Source organism: Ursus arctos, unplaced genomic scaffold (assembly GCF_023065955.2).
Source record: "Ursus arctos isolate Adak ecotype North America unplaced genomic scaffold, UrsArc2.0 scaffold_36, whole genome shotgun sequence".
Lineage (NCBI taxonomy): Eukaryota > Metazoa > Chordata > Mammalia > Carnivora > Ursidae > Ursus > Ursus arctos.
The window spans coordinates 23,639,908-23,652,257 of NW_026623050.1; the positions used below are offsets into that span (position 1 = coordinate 23,639,908).

General features: G+C 45.9%; 1 protein-coding gene across 1 annotated transcript in view; it reads right to left on the minus strand.

Annotated features, from left to right (window-relative positions):
* The window catches only part of MYO1E (myosin IE), a 188,804-nt gene that overhangs the window by 44,325 nt on the left and 132,129 nt on the right, over positions 1-12,350 (minus strand). The window contains exons 12-17 of the mRNA XM_026518589.4: positions 12,262-12,348; positions 9,776-9,862; positions 8,429-8,596; positions 7,208-7,293; positions 4,964-5,045; positions 196-302 (exon numbers count right to left, since the gene is read on the minus strand). Of these exons, the coding sequence (XP_026374374.3) occupies positions 196-302; positions 4,964-5,045; positions 7,208-7,293; positions 8,429-8,596; positions 9,776-9,862; positions 12,262-12,348 (617 nt within the window). The remainder of the gene's footprint in view (positions 1-195; positions 303-4,963; positions 5,046-7,207; positions 7,294-8,428; positions 8,597-9,775; positions 9,863-12,261; positions 12,349-12,350) is intronic.

Here is a 12,350-nt window from a genome sequence, read left to right on the forward strand (position 1 = left end):
ATTTTAGGAAAAGACAAGTAGGGGGGGAGGCCTCGTTTGTCATGAAAAAGTTAAGACACAAGGACGTGAAACGCATCTGAAAACCATTTAACCTGCTTCTGCCCTGGGCATCGGGGAGCACGTCTTGAGCAGAGGGAACTTGTGGGGGCCCACCTCAGCTGGCTTCAGCCTCCCCGTCTGCCGTCTTGATCGTACCTGCTTTCCTCCCAGTCTCTGGGCTTCTTGGTTTCGTTCGGTTTTATACATCGGATGTAGTGTGGCGTGCATTTCATCAGGGTGCTCACGAGGTCGTTGGCTTGTTTCTAGAAAGGAAGAGTAACATCGGACAGAAACATGGAACCTTCTCTCAAGCAGACCGACGTTCAAAGGGGAGCTGTGAAACTCCAGTGCAGAAACAGACAGCTAGGAATTCACCTTCGTGACAACTTGCTCATGAAGCTTGCCTCTGGTCTACTTCCTTTCCTAAGGCTCTACTGACTTTTATGATGATTTTAACATGATGATTTTAACACGCACGGGTTTGAAATTAGATCTTTGAAAACAACCAGGTCTTTTTCGTATTGTTAATAAAATAAAGCAACACAACAAAACCAGTAGATCTTCCCATACAGTTCTTCTCATGAGAAACAAGGAAGCATGCCAGTTATTAACAAATTAAGTTTATATTGATTGAGGGCCTTTGCAAACACAAGGTTCTCATAAACTTTTTTTTGGTGCCAGGGCGGGGCGGGGAGGAGAAATGATTTGCAAAAATAAAGCATCAAAGGCCCCTGTACTGTCTTTCTGGGCAATCCAACCAATGAAGAATCACCATATTAAAATGATGGAAATTCATAAAAGGTGGGGGATACATCAAAAATCTCACTTCATTCACCTTCCTCAGCACGTCCTTTTACAAACCTGCCTTCTGAGAGGTAGGTAACCTGCTCCTTCACCAAATACTCATATGAAATCCTCTCTCACCACCTGCGTACTGGGTTCCCGAAAGGAAACTGAGCTCAGGCAGAGAAAGCCACGTAAATAAAGCTGGAATTGCTTATGATGCATTTCACATCCTGAGCATCTCCGACTCGGAAGAAACAGGAGCAAGGCCCACATCAGCATTCCCACCACCACGCAGCTGAGCCCTTGTGGGACCGAGGAGGGGGCCCACGCGAACTCTCCTCCCGAGCGAATCAGTGTGAAGAGAGAAAACCTCTAAAGGAAAATAGAGAGAAGGGCTCTCGAAAACCAGAAAACCATGACCAAGCAGAAGAGATCCGCCTGCAGGAGACAGCCCTCTCGCAATTAGGGCTTTGCTGTTTTCATGGGTTTGGGAAATCTGAAACCCTTGAGAAAAACTCTTGAGTATATTCAAAGCAAGATGTTCACTGGTGAATTATGTTCTGTTTAGATGTGCAGAATATAGCATGTTTTGCAATGCTTAGCAGCAAGGACAAAGCTGCAGAGATGGTACGGTCAACGCAAAGCCCTACAGTGGAAAAGTAAATGGACTCCCATCTCCTCTGTCGACGTCGACTGTATTTGAGAACAAATCTGATGATCTTTGCAACACAGGAGGTGGGGCTGGGCAGGGCCTGCTCATAGCAAAGCTGCTTTTTCAGTCCCCAAACTTATTTTTATTTTTTATATTTTAATTTTATCAAACCTTTTTAATTTCCAAGAATGACTTGGCAGACTCCTCCGTCCTAAGCTTTCAACAGCACACCTTCTTTTCACCTTAGTGTGAGCGCGGAGAGGGGGCAAGCGTGACTGAGTGACCTGGAACCTGACACGGGTCTCCCTAGCTCCAAGCAGTAACGGGATGACACTTACTGAACGTGCACGAGGGGCGAGGACATGGACCCTCTCATTTCTGCCTCACGATTCTAAGTGATATTATTATCACTATTCTGATTTTTTTAGGCAAGGAAATGGCACCCTAAAGAAATAAAGTATTGCTCAAGATGGCGATAAAGTATTGCTCAAGATGGCGCACTTAATGACAAGCCTTGAGGCTTGAACTGAAGTGTGCAGCATCCCAAGTCTGTTCCTTAGCCACAAAGCTCTCCTGCCTTCCCGAGGAAGACAGGAGATAGTTCGGTGTGACAGACGAGGAGTTAACAGAATGAGTGAGGAGTAGACAAAGCCTTGAGGTTGTGGGGAAAAAAATCAGTTCGGCAAATAGGAATATACTCTGACCATCCAAATTTCCTGAATTCAGCTATGGGTCAACTTTAGATGTCTCCTGAGGTGGTTGGGAAGCAGCAACTGGATTTATCCAGACTCTAGACAGGAACAGTCCAGGAGTGAGGACAGAAGGCTACCAAAGGCACTTGCCCAACAGAAGCATAAGGCAAAATACGCAGACAGGACAGTGAGAAAAGGCTGAGGGTGAAGGTTCCCTGTTCTTCCACCTTCAACACAGATTACTAGCAAGCCTGAGCTGGGGTTCTGCCTCTACTATTTGCAAGCTACATGACAAATCACTAAATTTCTCTGGGCCCCAGTTTCCCCATCTGTAAATGAAGTGGACTGAACTAGAAGACGTCTAATATCGTCACCTGAAAGTGGGAAAAGACGTTAAAAGCCAACGAGTCCAGTCCCTGCATGATGCTTTCGCCTCCTGACACATCCACTCCTCCAGAGTCGGCTCTCTCGTAGATGAAGCCGCAGGCCCGGCCCCCTGGGCAGTACTGAGCTCAGTGCAATTTCCCACAGTGTCGCTCCTTGACTCTCATTACAAAACTGGTCCCTTCTCACCACAACAATATAGAATTTAGTGAAAACTCAACCTCAGTAAGTGCTATTAAATATAGCATAGTATGATTTATAAATAAGAAAACAGAGTTCTCACCAAATGAATATTAATTAGATCCTACAGATCAGTTTGAATTTTAACGAATTAGAATATAATAGTATACCCAACACGAAAACTACCTCGAACGCTAAATTAATTTCACCTTCAAGGAATTCCACGTCCCTTTAAATGTGTGCACTTCAGGGATATCGTTAAGATGATACTTAAGATCTGCAAAATACTGTGGATACGAGAGGTCTAAGAAATTAGCCACGGCTATGTGTCTCTAAGAGGTGTTCTAGAGGGGATTACACAACAGGGAGGATTTCATTCCTACGTGGAGGCAAAGCATCAGATGGACACGGGTCAATCCATGAAGGAGGGGACGCCCGGGGGTGAGAATATGGACAGTATTACAATCCTACTTAAGCTGGCTGACTTGAGGTTGACTTCCCCAGACAACAGCCAGCTTTGCAGTCCCTGCAATCCTGAGCATTTTGAGTAGACCCAGAAGGTGGCAATTCTGAGCATTCAACTAGACAAGAACATGAAGAAAGAGGTTAAGTCTTCCAACAAGGAGAAAAATGCCTCTACCTCCACCCTCTGTTTTATAGGGAATAAGCTCGACTGAGAATCCAGACCACTTGAAAGTGAGTCACTGTAACCTTGATGATCTGGGCCCTTGGATCTGAACGTGACAGTCTTGTGACTAGATTTTCCAGCCCAGAGCTAATCCTTATCCAGGACCTTGAAGTAAAAGCATGAGTCAGAAGCTTCACACAGACATTACTATCTGGGGCCTCACGAGAATGGCATCTGCTCTCTGCCGTGGACTCCCTGCCCCAGTGAACCCCATCCAGAGACCGGCCCCGGGCGACCACACGTCTCTGGCACTCTGAACAGGATTGTCCCTAGTCCCAGAGGACTCTACCCTCTAGCTCAAAACCGAGCTCGCGTCTACCTTCCTCCTCCAAACCCGAAGGCTGCTCCTGCCTGGAATCTTCTCATTGCTATGAGCTTTTGATGATCGATCGTTTCCTTTACTCCAGCCAGTGTTCTTGCCCTCAGGGGCTGGGGAGGCAGGCTGCCATACCGGAAACGCTCAGAGAGCCAGCGACAAGAACAGACCACAACCACCGTGGTGTCCAACGGCCGGCGTTGTGGCGGTGGAGCAGGGTCTCCGAGCACAGAGCCAGGGAGGGGGCGCCGACACGCGCAGAGCTTACAGGAGACCCAGTACATCGTGTGTGTGACGTCCCGGGCAGTGCGCTACGTGCCTTAGATGGATCCTCGAATTCAAGACCACAGTCCCCCCTTGAGATGGGTACACAGATCTCCACCTTACAGATGAAGCAAAAGAGGCCCCGAGAGTTGAGGCAGTTTGCTGGCAATCACAGCTAATGAAAGCCAGAGCTGGGATTTCAACACGTGCGATGGACGCACCGCCACGCCCCGAGCCCTACTGTTAATCATTCGATGATCCTACGGATTATAAAATTGGGGTGGCACTTAACTGGTATGATTTTTTTAAAAATAGTGACTTTCTCACAGAATTACATGATTAAGTGTGTTTGACACAACCTCTAAATTCCGAGTGTAATTAGGGACAATGAATTTCATCACACAGTGGCTGAGATGACACAGTGCACTCTCCACAGGGGCTCCCCCAAAACCACGGGAGGAACTCCTAGTCAAGACACAATGGGGCCAGATGTGCCCATAATCTGCAGAAAGGAGGGGTCTGTAACATCCAGTGGGGAGGGGGCATAAACTGCCCCCGTGAGACCCAGGAGGACTCCAGGTACGTGAAGTTCTGTAATCAGCAAGTGTTGGGGTCCAGTCTGGAAAAAGGTCATCAAAATCTAAAACGTGGCTCGCCATCCTAAAATTTTCTCTGATCGTTTAATGTGAATTCTGATTCCAGATTCTGATTACAACCATTTCCTCTTAGAAAGTAGCTGATTATCATCTGCTGAGTATGAAGCTATGAGGTATGTAATATCCGTTTGGGGTTTCAGGACAGCCCAAGTCAAATTCGGCCTGCGCCCTGTCCCTTTTTTTCAAGCAGCAGCACTACCTCTGGGCATCTTCCGTAACCAGGCTGTTGCAGCTCACTGACCTCATCCTGGCCCGGGGTGCAGTTCCCGACTCCTAGAGAACCCTACCTCCCCAAATAGAACAAACCTTTATTTTGCTCCCGGCAGTAGTTGGGCGCCCTTTCTTGTCAGCCTGCAGATTTTCCGGAAATAAGGACTTTATAAAAGGTCTGGAAAGGGAGAAAGAGAACGGATTAGCAATCAGTGGGTACCTTGGGGGCTGAAAGCCTGCTTCCGTGGAGAATGGAAAGGAGGGCCAGAAGCACATAACCTGGGCTCCAGAAAGGCCATTGGGCTCAAAGCACGAGCCATCAAGGTGTGACCCAGGGAAATTAGCAGTGGACAAGAGCAACAGAGGAAGAATTCTAAGATCTAAGGTTCTTAGCATCTAAGCCTGGAAAATACATTTTAAAACTCTGCCTTTCGAATTTGCCCACTCACTGGAACCGAGGTACACCTTGACCAGAGGACACATGGAGGGGGTCAGTACGGGTTTGCTGAGTTAAGATTAGTAAGACAGACTGGAGCTCGGGTGTGTGTATGAACTGTTGAGATCCAGTGCAGATTCTGCTCTAAGGCAGGGTTCCTCCACCTTGGCGCTACTGATACTGGGATCTGGGGCTGGAGAATTCTTTGGAGAGGTGGGGAGGGGTAGGCTGCCCTATACATTGTAGGATATTTTGCAGCATTGGTGACTTTTGCCTACTCGATGCCAGTAGTACACCGTGCCTCTCACCCCTGCCAAAAATGCTGACAAACTGTGCTTTTGAGTACAAGTCATTTTAAGCGGAGCACTAGTAATTCACCAGTCCTTTGCCTGTTGAACAGATTTTCATTAGTCGCTCCAATCGAGTTGCATTTGTTCGTATGCACCAAGACACGGGGCAGGGACGATGTCCTGGCAAACTCAGTGCCCCTCGTGCCTGGAACACAGCCCGGCACACAGTGGGTGCCTGACAATATGTGCTGACCGAATTAAGTCATCCATGTAAACCAGCAATCGGACACTCAAATTCAATTCCTCCTAAATGGCTCTGGAGCCATCTCGAATTTTCTAGGAAGTCTCCTCACAATCTACTTTTAACTTGACCAGACGCGATTATAGATTTTTGCAGCAAATGTGTTTAATAAACAATAGTCCGTGTCTATAGGACAGGAGTTTACGTGGATGTGTCAACAGCTCTCAAATTCGGCTCTCAAATTGAATTTTAATAATTCAAATAAAATCTGAAAGCATGTCTGCACCTGACAGGCATAAAAATCCACGAGGCAGGACTTGCGGCTGACCTTTTTAAGAGAGGAGCAAATCGATTTTCTGAGTTTTCAAATGAAAACCAATTCGGGAGCTCCAAAGCTGAGGGCGTGAGCTCAGGGAAGTACGGCACAGAGAGATGAGGGCCAGGGAAAGTGGGAGGCGGGGAGGGGAAGAGAATGAAATGGAGAAGAACAACTTCCGGCCAAAGCCTGAAAAGCATGCTCGGTTTTCTTAGAAAATTGTCAGGCGCAGGGCTGTTAACTAAGGAAGTTCACCTTAATCTTACAACAACTTGAGTAACATGGCCTCCAAGGGCAGCTCCCACTTGGAGGCCACTCTAAAAACTGTAAAATCTGGAAGACTGTACAATATTGTGTTTGCCTGGCATATCCAGGCCTGACCGTGTAAATCATACTATATCCGTTACCCAAGATCTTGGGAAACTTTGCAAGGGAAGAAGGGAGGAGAGGACAGAGCAGGGCTGGCCCTGGGAGCTCCTGCAGGTTGCCAGGCAGATGGACACCCCTCCTGTTTCTACCCCTAGAGCTTAGACAGGGTCTTGGGAGTTAAAACAAACCTCTGAGGAAATCCCTCTTAAGTTGCCCCTCCCAAACTTCTTGAGCCATTTCCCAAATGCTTTGGGGACACGTCCTCTCACAGCCTGCTAAGCCATTAGCCAGTCAAAAAATTAAGTGACCATGGAAAATTCTTAGGATGATATTCTGAAGGCAAAGTATCACAGAACCAGAACATTCCACTCTTAGTCAGAAATGGCCATCCCAACCCAACCCCAGGATAGTCGCCTCTCCCTGATGATACTGCTGAAAATGATGAAGCTAGGGGCCCTGAAGGGCATGCACATTGCATGTAGAATCTGGAGGCCGGAGGTGTTAGGAGTACATGGGATTGGAGAAAAAAAATTATTTTGAATAACCAAATTGTCCACTGATAATCCACGCCAGAGAGCTCAAAGGAACAAACTGCTGACCACTGGAAGGCCACAAGTTTGTTTGTTTTTTAATACTAAAAATTTGATCAAACCTCTATTCCATGTCGGATAAGACAAAACACACTTACAGCTCACTGCTCTGCATAAGTTCGATCAGATCCATGAAAAGCACATCACGGTTCCTTTCACAAAAGCCATCCATGTCATAGGATACCTGGCCAAGAATGGAAAGAAATCTAATTTTATCCTCGAAGTATTTCATTGAACAAGAAAATCCAAGTTGGCATGGCTCTTACCAGAATGTGAATATTTCCAGATGTACAACTGGGATTTCATCATGAACTGTCACATTAAGGCTGGGCATGTTTTATTTCACTTGTTAGCTAACGTACGTGGTGACGGTCTGTGGATGCTGATGAATGGTATCCGGCTGCCTACATGGCCCAGATGACCTACGACCAGGACTTCAGCTAACATGACCACACACCCCTTCTCCAGTGACTCCACAGGAGTGTCGAAGCAATAAACCTAATTCTTTCCCTACATTTTCACTACAACAGAATAAAAGAAAACAACGTCTGCTCATTAATCCATTGAAAGGGGGCATGTCATCTGAGGTTCTGCAATTTTTTCTACAAATGGCATCATAATTGGATCAAGTCAGCATAAAATTCATGCTCGGGGACCCTGGTTAACAAGAGATTAGATGCGGTGAAAGGTGGGGCCAGTGGATGTCCATAGGATTAGAAGACCCTAAATATCATGCCTCGACTTACTTATCTTTGTATCGGTGGCACCTAGACAAAGCCTGGTACCCAGTAATTACGCATCTTATGAGGACCGACATCAAAAACAAGCCTTGTTTTTATTTACTTATTTTAAGTAGGCTCCGTGCTTAACATGGGGCTTGAACTCATGATCCTGAGATCAAGAGTCAATGCTCTACCAACTGAGCTAGCCAAGGGACCCCCAAAGCAAGCCTTATGTATACTCCCAGCAGGCATAGGCGGGTGAGGAAAACAGGCTTGTGACTGCAGCAAGACGCAAGACAAAAATCCATTCCTTCTGCAGTTAATATACACGCCAGGGCGATTCATGATTTAAAAATATGCAGTAGTGTCTACTACCCTTTGTCCTGCCTCTGCAAAAACTTCATAGGTCCCATGTTGTGGAACAAATGGATGAATGCTGAATGAATGAAATACAGCGAAGCAGATGAAACTATATGGCTATTGTTATCAGCTGCTTCTGAGAAAACAGGTCACAGACCCAAAGGCTTAAAACATAAAGGCAGACATTGGGAAGGGTAACTTCCGCTTTCCCGTGGGACCCCCGCTCTCTGGACGTACCTTTCCAGCGTAATGGTGAATAATGAAGCCTTGATTCCAGCTGTTGAAGTGCTCGTGATTCCCGATCTGCATCTGAAGTTTCTGCAGCAGCGTCTGATCTGCCCCCTCCCCCACCGCGTGCATCGTGGCGCACACGTCGTCCAGGATGCTCATGATCCCAGGAGGGTTCTGATGGGACCAAGACAGCAAAGCCCCAGTTCAGCGACAGTTGAAAGCCCCAGTTCAGTGGCTTATCAGGTCTTTTCTTAAGCAAGGAAACAGTTCCCCAGACTCAAGATACCATCTTGAAAGTCAGTCCTTCCCTTTGACCAAGAATGCCATTAATAATCCCATATGGGAGTTACCACTTAGACCTAATGATGGAGGAAAGTCCATTTTCCAAAAAAAAAAAAAAAAAAAAGGTTTAACTTCCCTGAAGTTCTATCCAAACTCTTATGTGGATCACTATCTGCTGACTCCTATTTGTACCAAGTTGCTTTTAAAAACCCAGAAGAAAAATGAAAACATTCTCCTTGACCCTAATTCATTTCTTAATGTTCGCTTTTCGCCCGTTACACACAGAGGCATGGTTCACACAGTTAGAGCGGACACATTCTCTCATGTGTTATTTTTTTCGCACAGCACTATTTTATAAACAATCTTCATGTTTTACACAGTCTTCATACTTACTATTTTATTTTTTTAAAAGATTTTATTTATTTATTTGACAGAGAGAGAGACAGCCAGCGAGAGAGGGAACACAAGCAGGGGGAGTGGGAGAGGAAGAAGCAGGCTCCCAGTGGAGGATCACGCCCTGAGCCGAAGGCAGACGCTTAACGACTGCGCCACCCAGGCGCCCCCATAGTTACTATTTTAATGCCTATATTTTCCTGCTCTGATATGCTATAATTTATTTAACACCTGAATTGTCTTTGGATGGTTTTACGGTTTCCAGTTCTGGACTTGTGTAAAAAACCAAACCAAACGAACAGTACTGTGGGGATCGCTGCCTACACCCTTCTTGTTTTCTTTTGGATACATTTTAGGGCTAAGTCCAAGAAGCTGTATAGACTGTCCAGAAAGCAGGGTCAATTCTGTGCCTCTTCATTCACTATGCTACCCATTTAAGTCATGGACGTCTTCTCTCAGAATTCAGTGACAACTGCCATTTGTAAACTGGCATTTTATTCATACACACGTGTTCATATCACTACACGGACATCTATGCACACAACTGATGGGATTGCTAAAATTCTCTGCAAATCAGAGTTGTCACCTCCCCTACTCTAAAACAATGACACAAGACAACACACACCCACTTGACATAAATCCATGTGCAGTGAGGAGACACACCAGCCCGGTACTTACAACTTTGTTCTCTATGAGGTCACACACGATTTTGTTATTGAAGTACTCGATGGGTGTCCATCTTATGCCCTCTTGAACATACTCTTCCTGAAGGACAGAAAGTGGGGACTCACATTATGACCCAGTGAAGATTAGCTGGACATCCACGCAGACGACTACCAAAGGCACAGAGAGCGCCACGAGAGAAAAATCTGAATGCCCTTTGACATAAAATGGGAATGTTTTTTTTTTTTCTAAGAGGGATAGAAAAGGAACATTTCATTGTTTGGTAACTTTTTTTCTTCTTTTTCTTTCTTTCTTCTTTTTTTAAAGTAAACTCTACGCCCAACGTGGGGCTCGAACGCCCGACCCTGAGATGCAGCGTCCAATGCTCTCCCAACTGAGCCAGCCGGATGCCTAATTTTTCATTTGAACCCTATGAAATTTGTTACCACACAATCATTTTTGATATACAAGCAATAGCAATTTAATATGGCTTAACCTATAGGTCCAGTGACAAAATCATCTCTGAATTTAACGTAAGGACGGCAGCACGGATTAGCCTCTAGGAACCCCAGGGGAAGGCCCCCCAGTCAGGCCAGTTGCTCATTTAACTTGATGAACACCACCACGTTCTTCTGGTTTCCCTCCTTCCGCACCAGTCTTGCTTCGTTAGCTTCTTTCCCGATCTTCACCTGATGGAGTCTCTGGACTCAACCTTCCAGCCTTCCTGTATGCTCAGCCCTGCTTCTCCAGGGGGATTTCAATCAATCCTATGGTTTCAAATAGAACCTGGAGGTGAATGACCCCCGAATTCATTTCTCTGGTCTAGACCTCCCCACTGAGTTCCAGGGTCATGCATATTTTATAGAGTCTCTGTTCAGACGTGTCATGGGCCTTATAAATCTAACTTGTTCAGTGGAGATCTGATTCTGCATTTCCCCACCATCGCCAACCAACTCTCCTAATTTCACTCTTCAGCAAATTGCCTCACCACCGGCCCTGTGATTCAAGCTACAAAGGGAGCAATCATCTTTAATTCCTCTTTCCTTCTTGGCTCCTTGCTAATTATTTTAAGCAAGCCATGTCGACTCACTTTCCAAAACACATGCCCAATCTGACCACCTCTCACGGTGTTACTGCCTCGACTGCTACCATCATTGTCCACACCTCCGCCATTTCTTGCCCAGTCTCCTAACTGGTTTTTAAACTTCCACTCCTGTTTGTCTTCTCCTCAGCCCACTCCATAAGTCTATAGAGCCTGAATAACCTTTTCAAAAACACAAATCAGACCACGTCACTCTGCTCAAAATTCCCCCAGGGCTTCCCATCATACTTCCTACAAAAGCCGAAGCTTTTGCCATGCTGGACAACGTTCCTATATGACCTAGCCTCTGCCTACATCATCGGGTCTCGGCCCCTACCACCCTTTATCCTGGCTGTTCTGCTCTAGCTGCTCTGACGGGATGGAAGGCTAGAATATCAGGGCAGAGATTTATGTGGAAACCGTTGCTCACTGGGATTCCCAAGCAGAGGCACGAATACTTCCGTGACTCACTGTCCCCCAAATAGCCTTTCACCTGTGCAGTGGGTTGAATGGGTCTCCCGCTTTTTCACGTCCACCTAGAACTTCAAAATGTGAGGTTTGGAAACAGGATCTTTGAGATATAGGTAAGCTAAGGATCTTGTAAATGAAATCATCCTGGATGTAGGGTGATCCCTTAATCCAATGGCTGGTGTCTTTACAAGAGAAAGAAGAGGGAGATTTGGGCACAGAGAGACACAGAGAGGAAAAGCCATGTGAAGGGAGAGGCAGAGCCCGGAGTTACACCTGACACAGGACAAAGACCTCCAGGAGCCTCGGAAACTGGAAGAGGCCAGGAAGGCGTGTGGCCCTAGGGTCACTTTGGCTTCAGACTCTGGTCTCCTGAGCTATGAAAGAAGATGTTCCTGTGGTTTTAAGCCACTCAGTTGGTGGTACGCTGAACAGCAACCCTAGGAATCCAAAACAACGTGGAACCCAGAATCAAAGGGAGCCTGTCCTGAACTTCGAGGAGAAACTATAACCAGGCCTGTGACTTCAAGTCAGAATGAAAACTGCGAGCTTCATTAAAGCCACATTGATTTTCAAGGGAGACTGGGAGTGGAGCAAATCTGAGAAAACCCAAGTTTTTCTTCTGGAACACGGTCCATGCCATCGACAACTGGGGCTGGAACTGGGTTTCCATTTTCCACCCGGTCAATGAGTCAGAGTAGTAAAAGGAGCCAGTAATAAGTCCAACTTCACAACATCATTTGCTTAAAAGAGAAAGAAACTGTAGCAGATGGTGTTTACATTTCATAGACTAAAATGTCACAATGGCATATGGTTTTTCTGCCTGACTTTATTAAGTACATTTCCTAATACAAGACTAAAACTTGAATCTAGTACCAAAAGAGAGACTTTCATATCTTTTAAACACAACACACTGGAAATAACACAAGAAGAAAGAAGACGGACTGCTTACCTGTTCTGCCTTTAATGTCAGTTCAATAAAAATCTGCTGTAATTTCTCATTGACAAAATTGATACAGAACTGTTCAAAGCCATTTTTCT